The sequence below is a fragment of the Parasteatoda tepidariorum genome, chromosome 2 (assembly GCF_043381705.1).
Source record: "Parasteatoda tepidariorum isolate YZ-2023 chromosome 2, CAS_Ptep_4.0, whole genome shotgun sequence".
Classification (NCBI taxonomy): Eukaryota; Metazoa; Arthropoda; class Arachnida; order Araneae; family Theridiidae; genus Parasteatoda; species Parasteatoda tepidariorum.
In genome coordinates, this window is record NC_092205.1 from 89,316,184 (window position 1) to 89,341,311 (window position 25,128).

Below are 25,128 nucleotides of genomic sequence, written 5' to 3' on the forward strand. Positions count from 1 at the left end.
TAAGAGGGCGGTCAGCCAAGACAGTGCGTCGGCTATTACAGGAGGATCGTTTAAAGTTGGTTTTCGGTTTTTGTTCAGCACATGACAGCTTAATTTGACCATCAGTCCATCAATCAAAAAGTCTATTATTTTGATTTTTGGATGGTTTTCGTTAATTAAATGTCGGTCAAAAAACGTAAAATCGTTTTTATATTTTCGTGTCAAAGAATAGATATTTAAAAATACAATATTTAAACTTTGCTATGTCAATGAATTATCAAACACTATAATTAGTTTATTTCAGCTGAAGATTTAAACCATATTTCTGTAAGCTTGTCGAAATATTCACGTTAACCTGAATAATGAATAATATTTTAATTATTTCTTCTAAATAAGAGTATGTGTTCATCTATAATAAAATAAATTTCCTTTAATTGTTTAAATACAAAAGAAAATAAATTTTTTTGTATGCGTAAAATATTTTTTACGTCGTGGCTGCTGATTAAATGTCTGTAGATTTTGTTATTCATTATAATATTCTTGCTTCGTGAAAATCTATTGTTTCATGTGTATAATTTCTTTTAAAAAGCTTTGTCGTCCTATTAATGATAGTTGCCAATAGCTTTATGTGCAGTTTTAGTGCGACGTAAGTTAAGTATTATAACTGTCTAATTAGTGATAGTAATTTTTTATTTTACAAAAACAAGGCGGAACATTCACGTAGTCATTGTCATTCTGTCAGTCATGCCAACCACAATCGCCAAATTGATTTTAAATTAGCAAATTTTTTTTTATAAAAGATGTAGAGGTTTGTTCAGGGGTGTCTAAGAGTTATACCCATCATGTTAGCCCTCTTCTGTCATATTTTTTTTTTTTTAGTTTCGTGCATTTCATTCCCTTGAAGCTGCCAAAATTTGGCCTTTATTCTGCTGATCACAATATGGTAATCTTTCCATAAAACAAGGTGCAAAACAAATTTGGACATGCATAATTTTAATTAATTTCGATGAGCTTATATTGAAAGTGTTTTTTTTTTAATACTCAGATTTGAATTGTAAATTTAAAGAATTTTGATTCATATTTCAAATGTACAGATGTAGAAATTAAAAAAACAGAAATTTGGAACAAACCCTTAGGACCAATTACCCAGTGTTTTCACTACAGCTTGAGAACGCGAGAATCTCGCATATTTTTTTATATTCTCGCATTAAAATATGATTATCGCGAGAAATTCGCGCATTCTATAAACCAATTTCAAAATTCTCGCATTTTGAAAAAAAAATTCTCATTTGCGCCATTTAGAATGAACATTTTCCATATGATGATGCAGCAATAATATTCAATGCTTTATAAATTAGAAGGTGTTAAAAATGCATTATAATTAAAGAAATGATTTTTTTTTCAAGTCTCCTTGTGTTTTTTTTTTTTAATTTTTGAAATCTCACCCTGTTTTTGAGAAAGGGTGAGAAATTCTCACCCATTTTATTTCTGAGATGAAAACACTGAATTACCATAAGATTGATTCACGTATAACATTGCTGATATTTTTTTACTTGCATCCGATTACTCTGTTTTATTAAATGGTTTCCTTGTTTTGTTTTTGTAGTATTCATAGTGCTAAGCCTTTCTCTTACTGCCAACATGATGTAATGGTTGGACTGCAGCAAAGCGTACCATTGTGCGCATTATGGGATACAGATGTTACAAATCGTTCTTTTTTCAAAATCTACAGTTTCTGCTATATCCCTATATTGATAGCTTCAATAATTTTTAAACTGTTTCCATACCATTTTTGGAAATAAAGGAACATTAAACACTTACAAAATTGCAAATGTTTGATCATTTCCTAGCGTCTCTTGAATAACATATTCAGAAAGGCATAAGAAGTTAAAGGTTAAAAAAAAAAATTATAAATAAATGATTTTGAATAACAAACTAGCTCATTTGAACACTACTAAAAATTTTTTTTTAAATTCTTCATATTTAAGTAAATTTTTTATTCAAAGCCATTTTAAACATGGCTGAAATTTAAGCTTTCCAGTAAAGTTTGTCTCCTAAAAATTGTGAAGTAGTAACTACATTTCAAGAGTAATTTGTGGTCACTAAATTGTTTTTTTTTAAAAAGTAGCTGTAGTTTGTAAGAATAACTGTATTTGTAATAAAGTAGTTGTAGTTAACTACAAAAATAATCTAGTTTTTCCAACCACTGCCTGAACAAAACAAGAAGCAAAAAATTTTTACTATTCATTAAAGAAGGGCTGAATAATCAAACTAAATTGAAGTCAGTGTTATAAGTAATACATTACTGAATAGTTTTACATATGTTTTTATTATTAACATTACTTTTCTATATATAAATAAAATATTATATAATCTGTCATATTTTAAAATAAGCATGTGTGTGTGTGACCATTAAATTAGGTGATTAATCTATTTTTGTGATATTACTACATGATAATTACAGAAATACTATAATGAAAATCACCTGTGGTGTTGAAGTAGGAAATCGCAATGCATCTTCTGTGAAAAATAAAAAACATAGTGTTGCTACTTTAGCATTATGTCCTAAGACTAAGAAGAAAGAACTTCAAAGTGATGAGGATATTTACCTCATACTTTGCACTCACCAGAGTCCAAGGGGAACAAAATACAAAGTAATTAAAAAAGATTTTTAAAAAATGCAGACTACTTTGCGTATGAAATATTTTTTGGTGTCCTAATTTCAAAAATTTTATATTGTTTTTAGATTTTCAACAATGTAGATAAATTGTTCACCAAGTTTATCAATGAAGGAAAAGCTACAATAAGATTTAAAGCACCTCCTCATGATGTTATTATTAGTAAGGTAATAATTTTTTTTTCTCATGTGTATGATAATTTTTAGAATTTTTTTTTAACTGTTGATAAATGGTTCACTTTATTTTTCAATGACATTAAAGGTTTTATAAAATTGAAAGCATTATGCACCTCATAATGTAATTAGTTAGATAATACTTATTTTTCTAATTCTATATAATACTTACTTGCTGTTCTGATATTTGTTGTAAATTTAGTATGTGTTTCCGCTAGAATTAATTTGCCTTCGAGAACTGTCTGGTCTTCTGGATTTGCGTTTCTTTTAAAGTTTGTAGTACCAGAGTGGTCTTATTGAGTCATTGATATGAACATTTGTAACATCGATGTGAGCATTTGAGTCATCAATATGAACTGATTCATAGTTAATTCCTCTTTTTGAGCTATTTTATTTTGCAGCTTTGTCTTTTCATCTACTTGTTAAGTGAGTTCATTAAGACAGTAAAAAAATTTAGTTATTTTAATAGCTGTTGAAGGAAAAAACTTTTTTTGTGCTTAAAATTTTACTCAGTAGAGAATCGATTATCCGGAAGGATCGGGACCATCGCTATTCCGGATAACTGATTTTTCTGGTTTACTGAATCACTACGAAATGCCGTGTTTTTTATTCTTTATCAAACCCAACTAAAAAGAATTATTTACAAATAATTTTAAAAAGAAAAAACCAATAAAGTAATACACATAAGTTTAATAAAATAAAATGGAAAAAAAAAGTAACGAAATAAAAATATATACAGGCTTAATATAAAATGAACAATAAAAGGTAAAATGGGAGGGGGGGGGTAGGGATGGACTCCTTCGTTTTCATCTTCCTTCTCGCTTTCTTCTACTTCGTCATCAAAACCATCCACTCTATTTTTTACGTCATTATTTTTCATTATTAAAAATTGAAAATGGAAAAATCGTGAGCATTTCTTTTCCTTTCTATGCACGAGAAAGACATCATTCGAATATAATTCTGGATGGAAAAAAAATATATTTCGAAAATTTCTGGAGAAAAGAGAAATAAAAAAATATCAAATTTTGTTTTGATTATCTGGTTTTCTGATTTCCGGATAAGAGGTTCTGTACTGTAGTTATTTTTTTTTCAATTAACATTAAAAAACAATTGAAAATGCAATTAAAAATTTGGAAAATAGACATCCGTATATGGAACTTTGTACTGTATAATGTATATTTATGTTTTGAAAAAACTAAGTCTAAAAATTTTTCTGTAGGCTGATCCTCTTCAATTGAAAGCTTTTCTTCATGGTGTTGGCTTAACAATCGTAGGACAGGCCAGCAAAAAAATCCGCTTCTCTCAGCCTCCAACGAAGGTGGACAGACCGAAACAAAAATTGGCCATCATGAAACGAAGTGATTACCCTATCAAAAATGGATTTCCAGATAGTCTCACTTGGCTGCAAGTGCAAGGTTGCCATTTGCGTAAAATTGGTCTACATGTTTTAAGACTAAAAAACCTTCAGGTTCTTGATTTAGCCAACAATTGTTTAAAAGAACTTCCTTTAGAACTTGGTGACATCCGATTGAAAGAACTTGTTTTGCATCACAATGATCTGAAATGTTTTCCTCCTGAACTAGCAACAACAGTNCAGTGACTAGAAGCCCATGTGACCATAACTGTAGCTAGAATGCTTTCCTTTCAAATCATGACCCATTTTATAAATAAAAATTAAAAAGAAATAATCCCACCAAGCTTCAGATCTATGAGTACCAGCTTGTCTGAGAAATAAAGGCAGCCTGCAGGTAATGCTGACAATCGTGTTCTTGGTTTTGAAGTTGTTTTACTGTTATTTATTATTATTAGCACATATACATCTAGCAAGTTTTGTGGATTGTGTAGAAGTAAGGAAAGGAATTCTATTTCTTTTCTTTTCTAGTGTTTAATTAGATATAGGTAATTTCCCATCAGACTTTTTTTGTCCCATATCTCTATTCAGCTATTTTTATTAAATATATATATGTATTTTTTTTGAATAACTTTTAAAGCCTTCCAATAACATTTTATAAGCATGAAATTTATTATATTCTAAATATTTTGACTTACAGCTTAAAGTAAAGTGTCATTTTGAGTCACGATCATGGGTGTCACTCTTCAGTCCAGGGTACTGAAATCAGTCTTGAGAAGAATCATTGGACTAAATTTCGTTAATATCCCTTTCCCATTTGTTTACTTAAACTGATTTCCTTTTTTTTTTTTCTTCTTAAAAATGTAACATATTTTCGGTTAAAAATAAAAATTTTTTTTTTTTAGAAAACAATGTTACTTTTCTCAATTATTGCGAAATGATGAAGTAATCATGCCACACTGCAATGACAGAATGAGATTTGTACTGCAGCTGAATCTAAAATTTTTTTTAATTACTACCCCCCCCCCAATGCATTGGCCTTTTGGCTAAAAATAAATCGATATTTATTTATATTTAATTATAGTGTTAAAACGAAAAATAATGGTTTAGCGAAAAATAAGTAGAGATATTAATGGTTTCAGGAAAAAGTTAGCGGTTTTATTATTTAGTTATCGGTGTAAAAAACATGCATAATTAGCTGCTATTTTTGTTTTGTTTGCTAAAAATTAATTAAATAAAGAAAAAAATGTTAAAAACAAATGATTGAGGCCATTATCACAGAAAGGTAAATTTTGGGGTGAGTGAGTTATAAATTTCTGAAAATTCCACTAACAATGATATACGATATTAATTTGTGTAGAAAAAAGTTCAGTCTTGATATTATTTTAGAGTAGCACCCATGGTTACGATAGCTCAGTGGTATTGGTGAACTGTCATTGCAAAGGACTAGGGTTTGATCCCAGTGGTTAGAAGCCCATGTGACCATAACTGTTGCTAGAATGCTTTCCTTTCAAATCATGACCCATTTTATAAATAAAAATTAAAAAGAAATAATCCCACCAAGCTTCAGATCTATGAGTACCAGCTTGTCTGAGAAATAAAGGCAGCCTGCAGGTAATGCTGACAATCGTGTTCTTGGTTTTGAAGTTGTTTTGAAAAATTGCTTTGTTTCTTTGAATGATTGTGATTATTGTAATAAGAAATACTTAGTTTACAAAATTTGGTACTGTATAAAATAGTACATTATGAATGTGAATTGCCAATGTTCTATATTCTTTTTTATAAAACGTATTTGAAACAGTACTCCCATTTTTATGTCAATTCGAATATATTATTAATGTTGTTGCTCCCTAATATTAAAGCACTTGAAACTAATTCTACATTTTTTTCTTTTTTAACCTCTATTTTAAAATATTAATTTTATAAGATATATTTCAGGATGATACAATGTTTGGCTTTTTTCCAAAATAATAATAATAAATAAATATAAATACATAAAAATGCTTTAAGATGTCTTGTTCCAAATTCTCTTAGTTGCTGTAATAGACAGAATTTTAGTTTTATAAATGCATTTTCTTTTCCTTTTAAAATTCTTTGAATCTATTTTTTAGAAAACTCAAAGAGAAATCATCATTAAAAACTTATAAATATTTAAATTAAACAAATATTAATCTTTTTAGAAATGCAAATATAAGTATTTTTAGATTTTATTCAAAAATTGGGAGTGTATTTGAATTCATGTATGTACAAGGCAAGATCTGAGTAGATACCACAAATGTATTACATCAAACACAATCAGTTAAGTTTCAATATCTTACTTTCAATTGTTTGGGATTAAAGTCCTTCGGGCTATAATTACTATGGAACTTTTTTGCCTTCTACAGGTAAGTAAAACAAGGTCCATGATCTCTATGTACTCTAGGAATTTCTTAACTATTTTTAATTTTGTTACTTTAAAAATGCATAATTTTCTTGATGTTTCTACTATGTACTTCAAAAATTGAACTTGTCACTTTTTATGTTTTTATTAAATCTTTTTTTTTTAAATTTTTGATAAATTATTCTTCTGTTCATTTAAATTTCACTTAATAGTTTGCTTTAATTCTTTTTGCATGTTCTTAAAGGTGATTTTGTAATTAATTTTATTATGAACTTATCTTTTAACCCTCCAAATGTTGAGACAGTGAGCAAAATTATACCGCAATTTCTTTGTTATGCTATACTTTCTCATTGATCAGCACTGTGGAAAGTTGTTTTTCAATGCTATAAAGAATGCTGCTGAAAAGCCCTGAAAAGGGGAAATTGACCCTCCTGTGGTTAAATTGTCTTTTTTATTACTACTTCAACAAAAATCGATCACTGTCAGATATCATCATCATTATCATCAATGGTTGGTCAGACAGCCCAATGTGAGCCAATGTCTTCCTCTGAAGATTTCTCCGTGACGACTTCTGATTCACATTTGATCTCCAATTCTTTTCATTAATTGCAAGAAAATCAGACTCCACTGAGTCAGCCCATCTCAACCACGGCCTTCTCCGTTTTCTTGTTCCAGTGGATCTAAAAAGCAGTATCTTTTTTATTGTATTGTCATCACTCATTCGAATCACGTGGGCCATCCAATTCATTCTATTTATTTTTATGTATTTAATAATATCAGATTGTTTATAAATCTTGTACAGTTCAAAGTTAAATGTCCTACATCAATATGTCAGTACATTACTATGTCAGTCATTACTATGTCATCAAATGTCAGTACATTACTATTCGACAGTAAATATTAAATATACATATTTTTAAGAACCATTGAGTTATTTAATTTTTTAGTTTGTGTTAATAAATTGTCATTTATTACAAAACACTTATATGAATAGTTATTAAATTTTTTTAGATTCGTTGTCTTTCACCCTACTTTTGTCTCATGAAAAAGATCATCATATTGTCCCTAAAAGGCAATGGTCTTCAAAATCTCCCTCACAACATCCATTGCTTAGAATCTTTGAGAATGTTCAGTGCATCTCATAATGAGCTGAAAGTAAGTTGAAATATTCATTTATCGTATACTTTCATTTATTTATCCACTGTGTTTATTGTATTATACATAGGGAATCATAATAAGGTGGATTTTAATGATACTGTCCGATACTAATTAAAAAAATTGTAAAATGTAAGTCTTGACATTTTGCTGATTATATATTTTTTATTCTTACAAATCCCTGAGATTAAACTCCCATTGTTATATTGCTAATATTCATAGAACCATTTCCTTCATTGATCAGTTTAATCATAATTCTTTAGTTTTGATTCTTCTGGAAGGATTTATTACTACAAACGTCTGTTCTCAAATCTAATTTGTGGTAGTATAGTGTGTGCCTTTGTCTTCGGATCATCATTAACCCCTTAGCAGTGACATATATTTCAGAAAAATGCACCAAAAATTGAAAAATTTTTTGACTTTTTAATTGTGTTTTTTATATTATAAAAATTTGAAAATGTTTTTTTATTACAAAAATAAAATTTTAAATGCAATAACTACTGTGAATACACAAGTGGGCGACCTTTGTGCTAAAATACAAACTAAGGTAAACAACGTTTAAGAGCACAAAAATATTTATAAATGCATTTATAAATATTTTTGTGCTCTTAAACGTTGTTTACCTTAGTTTGAATAACTACTGTATTTATAATTTTTACATACACATAAAAAAGTAATGGATTACACACACATCTTATTCAATTAGAGCAAATTATACAAAGTTTTGAAGCTAAATGTAATATAACTAGTACAATATAATATAAAAACAACAATATGATTTTCAATACATAAATTTTACAAATCTCTTACAGTATTTTATATCCCAAACAAGCCCATATCACACTCTTTTCCCTTGACTGAAGTTGTAATCAGTGAAAAACTAGGACCATTAATGCCATCTAGTAGGAAAATAAATTAAGTGTCCTGAAGTAGAAACAAACTCAGCTCGGGTTTCACAAAATATAAACATTAATTTTTAGTTCGGGCATCACAAATACTGCACATAGTAGTTGTCCAAACTGGATTCGGACAACTACTATGTGCAGTATTTGTGATGCCCGAACTAAAAATTAATGTTTGGACTAAAAATTAATGTTGTTAAGGGGGAATCACAGACAATTAGTGCAACATTAAGAAGCAAACCATTCAATTTTATCCATTTTTCATTTTAGCAAATGCTTACTGGTTTACTAAAGCAAATGCCATACATTATTTTTGAGATAATTGTTGGCCCCTTGGTGAATTTCATGCCAATCCTTTTGCACACTTATTAGTTAGTGGCTGGATTCTATCATGAATCATTCGAATATGATTTTTGATTACCACTAATTTGGTAATTGGTAAAAATATACTTTTATGTATTTCGATATCAGAACCAAATAATTTTGATCTATATTATGTCCACTCAGGATATAGTTTATTTCACAAATTTTGCTGTAAATTATTGTTATATATTCATAATTTATCGTTTTTCTTTGTAATTAACATTTGATACGCATTTCGTTTTCATCGTACATTGGCACCTTACATTTTGGTTGTAAAGAGCTGGAGTTTGCTCGAGCGACCTTTAAAGAAATAATTAAGATAAAATTGTTTTGAACTTAGACTTCGAAAAATATTCACCTTTTGTTTTGATTGGGACTTTTATTTCAAATTGATAAAATGGCATGATTCCAAACATTGGATAGAAGACAAAATTTTAAAGAAAAATCAGCCATTGATAATACAGCATTTATTGAAGATATCGAAGAGGCTATACAAAGTGTTATTACAGAAAAATTTGAATATTTTTCTTGAATGAGAAAATCTTTGGAATAGCTAAAATTAGATTAATATAGTGAAGCTGTTGACCCTCGAATAGTTGATATGAATGCAGCTTTGGATTTAATCAATGAAGGCATAGAAAAGTTAGAGGTATGTCTTATAAATCTAGTTGTTTGATTTACATAAACTTGCTCAAATAGCCGATACTAGTTCAACTTTGTTACATTAATGTCATATTGTTCATGGATTAAACTAGAGCTGATTCAGATAAAGATCTCGGCTTTCTAATTGATAATTTATTGAAAAATACTAAAACCCTGTAATTTTTAAAGTTGGAAACTAATGAACTAATTAAAGCTTTATTGATTAAAGTGGTTGCAAATAAATTGGATCAAAATTCCCGAAAAGCTTTTGAAATGTGTCTCATGTCTAAAGATTTTCCTTTTGAAGACAAGACTGGGAAATTTGTCTGTTGGCCACTAAAGAGAAAATTATCAGTAGTATTTTTACGTTCTACTGGATTTTGCTTCTAAATTTTTATAGAAGGAAATATTTATTTTTCTTAGTATAAAAGAATGTTATTAATATTATAAGATGCACTTGAGGTGCAGTTAGTGATTTTTTTGCTTATGTTACTGTAATAAACTGTTGTTTTTTGCTCATAACTTATAGTTGTTTGTCATAATTAGTATATGAAAGTTTATAAAAGTTTCAACCTATGTATATAAATTTGAAAAATAAATTGTAGAAATTCCAAAAATGTGTTCCTAAAGTCTAGGAAAGTTAAAAAAAACTAGTAAGTGACTAACATAGTTTCATTGATGGCTGATTTTTCAGGTACTCCCATTTGGAATTAGAAAACTACAACTGGACAGTTTAGATTTATTTCACAATCCCTTAGATACTGATGTTGTTTTGAGGCCTATGACTCCCTGGCAATTGCCTTCTTTACTAGAATGTGCTGCATCAGCTGTTGTCACTCAAAAGTAAGATTTTTTTTTTTTTACAGGAAAGTGATAAAATTTAAAAGTGGTATTTACAAAACTCAGAATACAAGGGCTTAAAAAATTCAGAATTTTTAGGAGCCTGCATGACAAATTAGGTAAAAGGGAAATAAAAAGTTGCATGATAGCTTTTATTAAAAGCAATATTTTTTTTAAGTCTAATATTGTCTAAAAATAAATCAAACTAATAAAAAATGAGTTATACAAGCAGGGACTACAGAACTATAGGGCAAAGTTCGGAAATCTGTTGCATTTTTAACAGAGGCAATTTTTCAATTAATTATTCAGGGCTGCCAACTTCAGATTTTATGGGAATTTTCTTCTAGTGGTTGTTAAGTTTATACTTCTTTGTCTTTTTTGATTTAAAGCTTTTTTCTGCACCACTGCATGTAAATGTTTCAAAAGTTCATATGAAACATCACTTTGCTCCAGCTCTCTAGTACTAGTAAGACTTTTAAAATGTTGACAAAATTACCAAAAATTCCACAAATTTATGCACCACTGCATGTAAATGTTTCAAAAGTTCATATAAAACATCACTTTGCTCCAGCTCTCTAGTACTAGTAAGACTTTTAAAATGTTGACGGAATTCCACAAATTTCCGCACCACTGCATGTAAATGTTTCAAAAGTTAATATGAAAGATCACTTTGCTCCAGCTCTCTAGTACTAGTAAGACTTTTAAAATGTTGACAAAATTACCAAAAATTCCACAAGTTATAGTTTTTGACCATTGTCATATCCCTCACATTCTACTAAAACAAGAGATGTAGGAGGATAAGATTTTTATTTGTAGGTTTAAATTTCCAAATTAACTACTACAACTGAACTTAGTGACACGACGGCCCATAGAGGGCCTTGGCCTACTGTGTCAGTGTAATGAGAAATACACGCTATCCGTATTTATTCTGTGAACTAATAATTTACATAACGTTATGCCAATAACTAAATCCTAACTATTAAGAATAGTAAGGAAAGATAAATATATGTTAATTACCTACTCGCAAAGTATATTGCACAAAGATATATGCTAATTTCTTACCCATAACATACATTTCGTCCGCTCTGCTCTCCGATGTATCATTGCACAACTACTGAAACAGGTATAGTTTGCCTAAAGTAAGAACTCTCTTAGCAATTTGTCTGGACCCTTGGCGGTGACTATGATAACGAGGTATAACTATTTTAAGAAGGGATGTGGGGTCACTGTTTAGGACAGGTTTCGGCTCGGGTTGGTGAGATAATGGGAATCTTTTTGTTTGGTCTATTATAATAGCCCTAAAGTGGATTTGGTGGTGGGGATTCTTGCTCTCTCGTGTACAAATCTGCTGTATTTTGCAAGGTTCTCAAATTTAGACTTCATTTTCCGCCCTCTCAAATCAAACCGAAAAATCTTTAGAGTTTTCGTTCCCAGGGACCAATTAAAGATAGCCAACTTTTTCCCTAATAATAACAAAAGAAAATTTTAATCCTTAAACTTGACTTGAGGATCATTCACTAATTACGTATTTTCATGTGTGTCCCCAGAGCAGTAAATAATCACAAATCTTCATCTCTTCAAAATTTCCATCTTACATTTAATTAACATAATTATCCATTTAATAAAGATAAGAAATAATTGAGATTTTTGATCCTTAGAATTTTTAGAAGAGGGACTATCCACCAATTGCATAAGATTTTTGTAAATGTTATTGTGCTTTGTCACTATTTAAATGCAGCAAAAAATTTTATGTTATTCATATTTGTTATTCCAAAAAACTTTAACTCCATTAAAATGAAAAATTTAACTATCTTAGATTTGTTAAATATTATTGTCATAGAGACCATATAATAATTTAGAGCAAAAACTTAAGGTTCTATACTCATTGTATTTACATTTCAAAATCATTTAAATTTTTTTTAATCATTTCATTAAAAAAATACTGAACCAAGTAACAAATTTTAATAAAAATTTGCATTATTTTTACATTTGTAAATTACTTTGTAATTTATTAAAGTTTTCTTGGCTTGCTTAATTTTTTACATACCTTTGATATTAATCAATGATATTAATCTTGTAAATGTTTTGTTGAATTATGCTTTTATAAATAACTTTTATTTAAATCTAAAAAATACCCTTAATAATAATAGTTTAATTAATTATAATTTTGAATTAAATTTTTTTGCATAATTAAGTAAAGTAATTATTAATTTAAAAAATATAATGAGCCACTCAATATTGCATAGATTCAAAATTGTGCATTAATTGTTTCTATGGTGGCTGATATAATCAAGACGAGATCTTTGTCAGAAACTAATTTTTTTATAATGATCATGTAAAGTTTTGGAAAATTATTTTGCATTTTGTTAATATATATATGAAGAACTTTAATCAATGGGAAAAAAATCTTTTTATTGGTGCGCATATCCTAATTATATATTTTTAAAGTGCTTCAAAATATTTGAGTACTTAAAAAGTGTTTAAGGTGCATATGTTTCGTTGAAAAATTTGGCTATGCACCCTGTATATAGTAGTATATGCATCTTAAAATTGCTCTAATGTGAATTTTTTAAACGCTAACTTGTTTATATTTTGTTATTGTAATTCTGATTACTGATAGCTAGTTTGGAAAATAGGCACATCTGCATTACCCACTTTTCTTATTTTTTAATGGGCCTTTGATTAAAATTTTCCATAGTGCATTTATTTAAAAAACGGTCTTCTAAGATGGTTTATTATTATTATTTTTCTCTTTTTCTCTTTTGCACCCCATAAATGCTCTCTTGATTACATTAATGCTGGTTAAGTGTTGTTTTTTTTAAGCATTTTAAAAATATATTGTATTGTATAATAATGTATTGTACACGTACATAATCATTTGTATTTATTTATTTTTTAATTTTAAAATTCAATTCTTATCATGCGAGGCAGCTTTAAAAACTGCTCAAACACGAAAAATAATAACACTAATTAAGTCCGGAAACCTTAAAAAAAAAAAAATCTTAGGAGAAAATAATTTTCTTAAACAAAATCGACGACAAAAAAGAAAAGAAAAACTTCTGCTCTCTATGAAAGACGGTTCACAACGATCAAGTCATTTTTGGACCATTTTTCAGCTGATTCCATGTATTTATTTCAAATTCTGATGCAATCATAAAGTGCAAATTTCAAAATTAAGTCAAATTTTTTATTTGCTTGATTTATTATGAATTGATAAATCCACATCTTTTACTGATCTTTTGTTCGTTGGTTAATTATCATTTTTCATCTATTTTCCATGTTTTTTCCTCCTATTTTTGACATTTTTATTCTTTTAATACTATACACAAATTTAATCTGATAAATTACTTTTTGACTTGCTCTTTCACAGCAATTCTTGGAGCAATTCTTCACAATTTTTCACAGCAATTCTTCTCAATTTTTGGGGGTTATTTCCATATTTTTTCAAATGTTGATGTTTTAAATACAATGTTATTACGACACATGTATTTAGAGTACCGAGGTATCACTTTTAAACACTCAATTTGAAAAATTATTTTAAGTAAAAAAAAAAAAAAATAATAAAAAAAGCGCTATAATTTTGGCTAAAATTTCAATCTAAAAAAAAATATGTTGGTAAATTATTAAGAATTTTTTGCATCTTTGAAGCTAACTATCACCCCTGGTTTTAAAGTATTCCAACTTTATCTGTGTGTTTTAAATGTAAGGCTAGAGCCATGGTCGCTCAGGGTATAAAGCACTCGCCATCCAATGAAGTGAACCGGATTCGAATCCCCGTGATTGATGGTCGATGCGAATTCCGCATCCGCCTTGCACTGACCACAGTACTGACGTAAAATATCCTCAGTGGTAAACGGATCATGGGTTAGAGCCCCCCTGCGGTCTGGCTAACCGGAGGTTTTTGTGGTTTTCCCTGCAAATGCGGGTAAATTTAATTAAAAAGTCCACATAGGCAAATTCATCCCAATACTTGATACAGGAGTTCCCTTGTCTTCTGTATTGGGTTAAAAATTACAAGGTTGAACATTAGTAGTCCTAAACCCAAAATTGGGTCGGCTGTTCAACGACGTTATTAAAAAAAATGTACTGTTAAATTGAGTGAAATAAAATGCATATTTTTTTTGTAGTGTTTCCTACACAGCTGAAGATCTACCTAAGAGTCTTATTGATTACATAACTGAGCAGTGTCCCTGTCCCTGTGGAAAGAAAGTATTTCAAAATGTATCATCCTGTATACTCGTACTGGATCTGTACAAATTAGCTTCAACTGTAGTTTATATTAACAACACAAGTCGTTTTAAAGTTCCCCTTGAAGTCTATTTTTGCTCAACAAAATGTTGGAAGAAGTAAGTGCATTCGTTATATCATATCTCTTAAAGAAATATAACTCAAAATCCAGGGTTGGGTTTTTGACGTCAAAAAGTGGTTTTTGACATGACAAGGGTATAATACTGGTTTAAACCGTCAAAAACCCGTCAAAAATGTCAAAAACTAAAGTTTGCCAAAAAAATATATAAACTTCAAAACTACCAACAGTTGCCATGCATTATATTGAAATTTAATTATACTATAGGTAATCAGCAGGTTTTAAAATATTTTTTAATTAAAATTAAGGTAAAATAACAGATTTAAAATCTCAGAAATTTATATTCAAATGCATGTGCAGAAAAATTTTGCACAAAATTTTTTTAAATATTTATATTTTGAAAAAAAAAATTTTTTTTTTTGATACTTAAGAAAATTAAAAGTTTATTACTATGCATTTTTGACATATAAGGAACATATAACTAATATTTATAAGGAACTTACAAGTTATGTTGTATAAATACAAACTTGATACAAGTGTATAAAATTTTTTTTTAATGTTATACCGAATATCTTTATTATCCAGTATGTTAATTTGAATTTAAAAGTAGTTATATTTGTGAATAATGATAAATATAATTCATATTGTTTATTATATTTATTTATAATTATTACACTTATCATTTTTAAACAATTTTTACCTCTTAATTTTTTTCCCCCACTTGTATTAAGAATACAAATAATGCATATCTTGAAAGCAAGAAGTAATTATTCAACAGCTGAATATTTAGATATTCAACAAAACTATGTATATAGTATTCAGCAAAATGAAATTCACAAGTATTTGGATAAACTAAATTTTCAGCATAGTAAATGAATAGGCTGAATATACTGTAAATCGACACTAACTACTCTGTGTATTTAACAGAAAGCACTTAAATTTGTATTGTCTTATGTTAAAAAGATTATTAAGAAGATTTAAAAGAATATTAAAAAGATTTTTCTTTAAAAGATGTCTAATGTACAAAACTGCTAATGTTTATCTTTAAAAATGTCTAATTTTTAGTATAATCTATACTATACACTAAATTTGGTTATAAATAAATTTCTTAATAATATCACTGCAGATTTTCAATAACACATGAAAATGAATACATAATATTACAAAAGATGTGAGCTTTCAAAAGTACAAGATTTTGGTTACTATTCAAAATATAAGTGTTTCTTCAAAATTTTAAATTTATTTTTTCTAGAACATATTTAGAAACACTATCCTTTATAAAAAATATATAAATTTTATGTATTAATTAAATTTCACATATGAATATAGGTTTTTGACATTTTCGACATTTTTGACAGTGAGGTTTTTGACGTGACGGTTTAAACCATGGTTTAAACTGTCAAAAACTGTCACATGTCAAAAACCTGCCAACCCTGTCAAAATCAAATAGTAACTTCTCTCACAATTTCTTATCTACTGTCTCTCTTGATTAAAATTTAGTTAAAAGAGTTAAGTTAGTTAGAGTTTAAAGTTAGTGTCACATAAATTTGATCTCTCTTGCATGAATAATAATAAGCATATTATGCTAATGAATGTTATACAGCTGTGAAATTTTTAATGATGAAACTTATAATAATTGTTCGTAACATGCTGAAGCAGCATGCAATTTTTAAAGCGGTACTTTTTTGCACATTTATTAATACCCTAGCAACAAAATAACTTGGGCCTTCATTGGATCAATATTCACGAATCTTGGCTCATTACAGGTTCAAAGGCCCGTTATTTCTCTGATATTGGTCTTATATAGAAATGTCCGATTCACCCAATATTTTACAGCCATTTTACAACCAATACCGGCCTTATATAGAACTGTCAGATTCACCCAATATTTTATATTTATTATTCAGCCAATATATGCTTTATATTGGTTTTATATAGGCCAATATTTGCCCTATATAGAATTATTATGTTAAAAAATCTAGACATCCCAATATTGGTCCCTCGATGCATGCTCATATAGGACCAGCTCATATATATATGTGTGTTATGTATATGTATGCCAATTATTAGCCCAATTGGGGCCAAGGTAAAATTGTTGCTACGGTAATATTCATCGAAGCTAATCTATAAGTTTTAATAAATGTTTTTTTTTTAGTTCAATGATATCTGAAATATTTTTTGTAATGTACAGTCGGACTTCTATTTAACGAACTTCCATTTCGCAAAATTTCTCTATTTTGCGATTTTTTTCGAGGAACCAAAAGCAGTTTGGAAATTTCTTTGTAAAATGACTTCAAAATAGCGATGTGAATTTTATATTTAACAAACTTTTAAGATTCACTTTCCCTATTTCCCAAAATATTTCAGAATATTTCAAACTTGTTAACGCATTTTATGGGGGAAATGATCTGGATTTGATTTTCACAGCCCTTTAGAGAAAGCAGTAAATTCCCTTTCCCTTTTTGTTTGCATTTCCTACAGGAATCTATGCCAAAAGTCAATTTACGAGGAAGCATAACAGAAATTTCTGAAGCATGGCACTGTTATGTTACAGATCATACTATTCGTAACAGTTTTGCTAAAGCTGGATTTTTAGTCAGTATGGAGAATTTGAAAAGTGCGGAGGACGATGATTTCATTCCTTTAGAAGAACTTAAAAGGTTAAAAAAATAAGAGTACAGCTAAGAGCGAACCATGAAATTAATGATGATGTAGGATTAATGATATTCTTTTTATTGATTCTGTGAAGCTTCAACCACAAAAACATTAACTGAATCAGATATTTTATACAATGTGAAAAATAAACACAATACAACAAAAATTGTGAGGAAGACGGAAATGTTGAAGAAATCACCAAACTTTCGTATGATAAAATGTTAAAGTCATTTGAAACAATTCCATAGTAGATAATAATTTACAAGATAAAGGTGTATCAATTGCTATTTTAATTATGTCTAGTGTTTATGAATTTAAAACCTGTTTAGTGTTGTTTAAGTAATTCAATTGATGATCTTCTATTTAACGAATTTTCCAGATAGCGAACTTTTTATCAGGATTTAACAACTTCGTTAAATAGAAGTCTGACTGTATTTGTATTTACTTAAAATTGTTATATTACAAGTCTAGTTATTGTAAATTTCAAAATATTTATTGTGATTTATTTTTAGTTGCTTTAAAACAGTGTTTCTTAACCTTTTTGGTATAATGGACCCCTTTTAAAATTTTTTAAGAAGTCACGGACCACCCCCCTGTGGAAAAAATAATTGCAAAAAACATCCATTATTAGAAAACATTTAGTTTTATTATTTTAATAGTATACAAAATTTTTATAATTAAAATTTTTAATGTGAAGGTTGCTGCTGCTTTTCCTTAATTAACAAATTGAATTGGGGGATAGTTTTAGACAAAGCAAGGTGCATATCATGACCTATATTGACCTGTTTTATCATATATATATTTTTTTATACAGAATTAATAAAAATTTAATTGAACTAGTCTAACTAAGAACATTTTAAATAAAATATAATTTGGTCATTTGTATTATAGCATTTTTATTTGACTATTTTTTCATAAATTATTTTATAGGAGATTTAGTTAAATATTATTTATTTTACAAATTAAAATAATATTATCTTCCTGTTTACCTGACATGTTTTCACTGCATGAGATTTTTTTAAAATTTCTAATCTATTATTATTATTTTTTTTAAAATTCAAATATTCAAATTCTTAACTTTCGTTTAATAAAGCTAATAAATTTCTATATACTCTTGAAATTTCCATTGTTGTTGCTGTCTAACCTTAGGATTATTTTTGATTCAGGATTATTATCAGGAATGGTGCATTTCCTCCAAAGTGAAAAGCCATTCCAGAAGAAATAAATTTCTTCTAACTCAGATGAAGGAAACTCTTTTTTAAAAAGAAACATCAAATATAAAAGTTTATAATTGCAATCTTGTTAAGATACTATTTAATAAAATATGGTCAAATATACAGTATTCAATAAATTATAGTATANATTATTAATATAGTATTTAATAAAATATAGTCGAACCTAATTTATATTTATATAAAGAACTGTTAAAATAACATACAAATTTTTATAATCAAATTATCAAGAGTATGAATACTCAACAGACTCTTACATAATATAGTATGTAGATATTTGCATAAAACTATAAAAGATAAAGTGAAATTAGTATAAATAAAATTAGTATATATTCGAAATATATTGGTATATATTATGATATTAGTATAAAGATAAAAGGTTGAAAACTTTCTCGTACTATATTAAATTTAATCAATTTAAATTGCTTCTATAAAACTTATTGCTAAACAATTTTATTGGTTGTTTTTAGTTTCTTCCTGCTTGGTTGAAGAAACAGGTTTCTTCCACACAAAATGAAAACTTTATATTTATAAATTTTTTTTTAACCTCCGTCTTGTTTTAAATAGCATTTTGCAAGCTGTAATGCCCAGCCACTTAAATTATGAATTTTGTTTTGCTTATTTTTTTATCATATTATAAATGTTGAATAAAATTGCAGGTATGAAGGACAAGAACTCATCTGATTGCTGATACTCATAAGAGAAAACGAAAATATTTAATTTATCGGTATTCTTTTTTTTTAATTTTTTTTGAAATTTTTTGTAGCAGTATTAAATGTGTATTTTTTATAAATAAAATTACAAAGAAACATGTTTCGGAAACATTTTTTTTTATTATTTTGGAAATATATTTATAAGCAGTTTTCAAAATTAAGAATGCTTCGACGACTAAAATAGTGTCTTGATAAATTGTAGTGAATTAATTTCAAAATAGCAATCTATTTATGTCGTTTTTTTGTTTTTTTTTTGTTCTTCTAAACGGAAATTTTTTAAATGCCTAACTGTACAAAAAATTTTGCAATTTATTTATAATTTTATAATATTGAATGTATTGAATTATATTCTATCAAAGCTTTTAAAAAATTGCAAGATTTGTACAACTGCCAAGTTTGAGCTCTTTTCCCATTTGAACATCAATAATTTATTCTGCATGTTTTAACTAAAGAAATATGTTGCATGCATAACCAGCTGTCTTTAACAGAACAGGCAATGCTTCAAACTGGTTTAAATTATTGTTTGATGACTGAGAATATAAAATAAATGTATTTACCTGCAGTCCTGTTTGAAATTTTATTTTTTTTAAACAAAATAATGTAAATAAAATTAATTTCATGGTTGGCTTCTAAATTTCTTGATTAAAAACTTCATTCAGCTCAAAAAAGTCGACATGTTTCAAGTGCTCGAAAACAGGTGCCCATTTTCAAGACTTACCAAATGTAAATGAGAAGAAACAAAAATGATTTGAAATGTAAATTGTAAAGTGGGAATGCATTTTACCCTCATTTGCTTCTCTCTGCTAATGTGGTTTTTATAGTTTTGTTTCTCACCTTTAATTTTCCATTTTTCTTTGGCAATTTTTACTTTTTATATTTTAAATCACTTTTGTGTCTTCTCATTCATGTCGTGTCTTGAAAATGGGTGCCTATTTGTGAACTCTTGAAGCATGTCAACTGTTATTGTTTCCTCCGATTTATATATTTTTCAAGCTAAGGAAGTTTTTATTTGGGTAATATGTTATTGCTTCAGTTTCTTTGGATTATTTATTTAATGTTACTAAATTATTGTTAGATACTTATCAAAAGCTTGATCAAATATCATAGAACCAAAAATTTGATCTTTGGCATTTTTAATAATTTAATTGCAACTGGTTCCAATTTCTATGAAGATTTTTTTATAAAGTAAAATTGAACTTTTATAAAATTGTTTTAAAAATGGAATGATCAAAAGCAATACAATAATTTTCCCAATCTCATAGAAGGGGAGAGGGTGTGCTAGTGTGGACAGCTGGCATAATTCTGTCATTTATGGGCCAACATTTCTCTAAAAATTTTGTCAGATTCTCAAAACCTGATCAAAACATATTTTGTTAAATAGCAAATTTTAAAACAAGGTTTTTATGAAGAAAAAGCAAATGATGAATTTGTTTTTTAATAGCCACTTTATATTATTTTTATTCATTGGTTTTCAATAATAGGAGATGGTCATTTATGAATATGCAGATTGCAAGTTTTATGTCACACTTTTTCAGAATATATTTCAACCCCCTTGTCACAAAGTGTCAAACTTCACTATACGTTCTACCCCCTTGTCATGTGTCACACTATTTCATACAGCGCTCTCAACTATAACACATTTTGCAAAATATTTTATAGAGTAGTGTACAATTGGAAATTAAAGCTTTCTCAGTTTTTGGTAATTTTGCCAATAATAGCCTGACCATGAGGGAATTGAACATTTTTAATAGCCTGACCATGAGGGAATTGAAACAAAATGGTACTTATATATCATATAAACTTTTAAATCATTTGCATTTCGTAGTGTAGAAAGTAACTAAATCAAACTTACAAAGCAAAGAATGTTACATTAGAATGTAAAATCCAGTCTGTGTCTGCATTTTAATTAAGTAACTAACATTTTAAATTAAAAATAAATGCAATAAAATATTCTTTTTTTTTTTAAATTTCACAACTCTGATTTCCTCCCAGAAAGAAATGTTGATTTGTCGTGAAGAACTGCATAGTCATTTCACTGACATCATCATCAAAGGCTCGACAGCCCAGGGTGGGCCTTGGCTTTCTCACGAAGTTTTTTTCCCATGCTAACCTTTTTCCTGTTAGCGTTTTCCAGTTATTAGTTTTTAAGACCAAAAGGTCTTTTTCTAGGCCAGCTATCCATCTCAAATTTCGCCTGCCTCTATTTCGTCTGCCAACTGGTCTTGCGTTGAAAACTCTTTTTGTGGTATGATCTTCATCTATTCTGATAATGTGAACTGCACATTTTATTCTTCGTTATTTAATGAAGTTAATAATGTCAGGTTCATTATGTGAGTGACAAAGCTCTAAATTTGTTCTTCTAAGCCATGCACCATTTCGCTGACTATTTTAGTGATAAATAAACAGTCTGGAGGTTTTAAAGTCTTCCTTCCCTTTTGCCTACACTATCAAAAGAATAAATTTTATTCAATTTTTGATTGTTTGCTACTAATATTATATAAGGGGTAATCACAAGATATAAATGATATTAATAATAACAGAGCATTGAAATAGCCCTATCACACAGAGGAGTATTCTGCCAAATTATCGAGAGAAAAAATAACATAAGTGCTTCACGATTTATTTTGAGAAAAGTGACTTGGCTACTATTTTCTGTCTATTGCTAATACTATGAGCGCTAAAATAAAATGTCAAAAAAACTGATAAAACAAATTTTTTTTTTTGCAATATGTTGCTTACCCTACAAAGATGCCAAATATATAAAAATTTCAATTTTGAATTTTTTGTCGCTTAGGTTGATTTTTCAATTGCACGGCAGTATTCATCACTTGTGATGTCTTAAACAATCAGCGTTCGTTTTTTATTGCATCACTTATATAGACTTTCTTGGACAATTTAAATGTCTCATTAACTAAATAAACAGGTAAAAAGCAATTCTATTTTCTTTAGGAAAAAGTTTTCAGTAAGTTAAGACGGAAAATAATTTTTTTTTATAGAGGTGCTGTAACTGTTCATTATGTACAAATGTATATTAACTTTGTTGAAAAATAACAAAATATTTAATTTGCTTGTTATAAGTATACTTCTCTATCAAAAAGGCACAACATTTATAGATAGCTCCACTTTTGATTTGCATTTTTTTTAATTAATCTATCATATGTTAAAGTAGAGAAAGGTCTCAACATGGCAACTCATATTGAGCTTTTTTTGATAATAATGTGAGTTGATGATATAAACATTGTTAAGGATGTACGTTCAAGGTTGAATTAATTAATTTTGAATTTTACTTGCTTTTTAAGTCAAGGTTGGAATTTTGCCTGGAAGAAGTCTGTTTATTCCAGATCTCCGGGGGAAAAAACTGGTCAAAATGAACTGAGGAAACTAAAGATGCACACTTCAATTGTTTAGCAATAAGTTTAGTACACAAATGTTTAAAGTATAAAAGAAAATTCATATAGTATCAGATTGTTAAATGATTTTCACATCTACTTTCTAAAATAACTATTTTTACATTAATTTAGGTTTATACAAAATTTTAAAATCAATTTATCAATTGTCAGTTAAAGCATGCATTCTTAACAGTTTTTAATGGAAAAATTAGTATACTATTAATGATTGTAAATTCTATTGCATTATTGAAATTTGGTTGTGATATTTTAACAGTTCTTTATAAAATTAGGTTTGCATGAGACATTAAAAGAAACTATAATTGGTTTAAATTCTTAAAAAATTCATTAAATTTATTAATTTTTTTTCCTTTTAATTGTTGCTCTCCTTAGTTAGAAATAATGTATCAAATAGTTGGAAATCTATTTAGTTATTTAAATTCAATCAGCAATTTTACATGTTTATTGTTTTAATATTTCCTTTTTGCAAATGCTTGTACCTTTTTTTCCCGTCATTGGGTTTGAAGATTTCTGTCTCTTAAATGGCAGTTTAATTATTTTTTATCAAAATATAAAAAATTTTGTGTCGTAAGCAGAAAACAATTGAGTGTTGATCTAGTGACGAAATGTCTGTTTTCAAACTTTACAGAAAAACACACTATCAGCATGCAGAGTAAAAAAAAATTTAACTCTAGAACTTTTATAGTGGCGATTAAAATATAAATATTTCTTTATTTATAAGATTTATTGACTGATGTAGTTTATTTCATGTTTGTATAAAAAGAAAAAAGAAAATATTTCTTTTATGTATTAAAAAAAAGAGACCCTATATGAAGAATTGGATTGTTGTTGTCCGCTATTAAGGCATCGGGGTTGCGATTATTCTTGTTTTCCAGTGGTGCCATCTATGGCCAATATTTAAAAATTTGATTGACAATATAAAAAAACACCAATATGCATCAATTCAATATAATTTTTTTCAAGGAAAATTGATTTTTTACCCTTAGCAGACCACTGCATGACATTTTCACACATATGATCATCTAACATAATTTTTATCTCACTTATTTGCAATCAATTTAATTGTAATTAATTTTATTAGTATTATTTAATGGGAAGTAAAATATTTTTGGATCATTAAGGGTTATAACCGTGAACACCTAGTATGTGTTTTATATTACCTTCACTTTTTTAAATTTTCTTTTATTAGATTCTACAGCTTCACTGCTAATCAAAGGAACTAACGACGTCATCTGCATTTAAGAGCTGAAAATTTTCTATTTCAAGCTTTACAATATTCTCATAATTACTTTTGGAATGGAGTTACTTTCATCGGGAAGCTTCTCATATATAGTCACATTGTTAAAAATATTTAGTCATTTTTATTGAGTTCTTTTTTTCCTCTTTGTGATTTATTTCTATTTAGGTTGAATTATTTCCGCATTGGAAGTGTGCTAAAAGTAGTGCACTAAAACAATATAAACAAAGTTGAATTAATAACTTAAAATTAATTTGCGAAGAAGGGGACTTCTCTCTGAGATAAATACATGTTTGATTTAGTAAATCAAATTAAAACTTGGGAACCACATAAATTTTCTTTCAACAGCAAGCAAAATAATGAATTGTGTTGAACTCGAAATGTTGGATATCTGTATTTATTCGTACTATACAAAATAAGAATTAGATGAAATGAAATGTCTGCAGAAAATACTCTGTTGCTCATTAAAAGTAATATACACATAGCTGTATTAATAATATATACTTAGAAATGTAATGTAGCTTCTCCACATACTAGGATTGACTCTGTTACTCATTAAATTCGAATTGACTCTGTTCCTCATTGAATTAGGATTGATTTTGTTACTCATTAGGACTCTATTACTCATTTAGAGATTCTCAATTTCAGACTTCATTTTCAGCCCTCTATAATAGAATCGAAAAATCTATTGAATTTTTGCTGATTACAGGGATCAACTAAACATTGCCATTTTTTGTTCTCTATTAGCGATGGAAAATTTAATTTCTCTTGTTAATTTCATCGTTTGTGACGCGCCATCGTCTTACGTTACTGTAAATAAAACCATCAATTGTCAAAAACTTGCCAACCCTGTCTAATTATGATATCTTTCAAAGTGCTTAAAAATATTTTTTGAGTGCTTGAAAGGTGCTTAAAAAGTGCTTATTTTTTGTTGAAAGATTTGGCCTACGCACCCTGAATTAGGATTGATTCTGTTACTCATTAGGACTTGATTACTCATTAAAAGTTATATACACATAGCTGTATTAATAATATATATCTTGAAATGTAATGAAGCTTCTCCACATACTAGGAATGTATCTGGAGAGTCACATCACCTTTAAATAAACTGATCA

General features: G+C 28.1%; 1 protein-coding gene across 1 annotated transcript; it reads left to right on the forward strand.

The window, feature by feature from the left end:
- Positions 1-2,414: 2,414 nt before the first annotated feature.
- Positions 2,415-24,641, forward strand: LOC107450040 (leucine-rich repeat protein 1). The gene is given in 8 exon segments (XM_071177881.1): positions 2,415-2,633; positions 2,726-2,824; positions 4,050-4,442; positions 6,571-6,579; positions 7,573-7,716; positions 10,318-10,466; positions 14,591-14,809; positions 23,966-24,641. Coding segments are annotated over 8 exon segments (1,227 nt in total). The 5' UTR covers positions 2,415-2,453; the 3' UTR covers positions 24,000-24,641.
- The last annotated feature ends 487 nt before the right edge of the window (positions 24,642-25,128 follow it).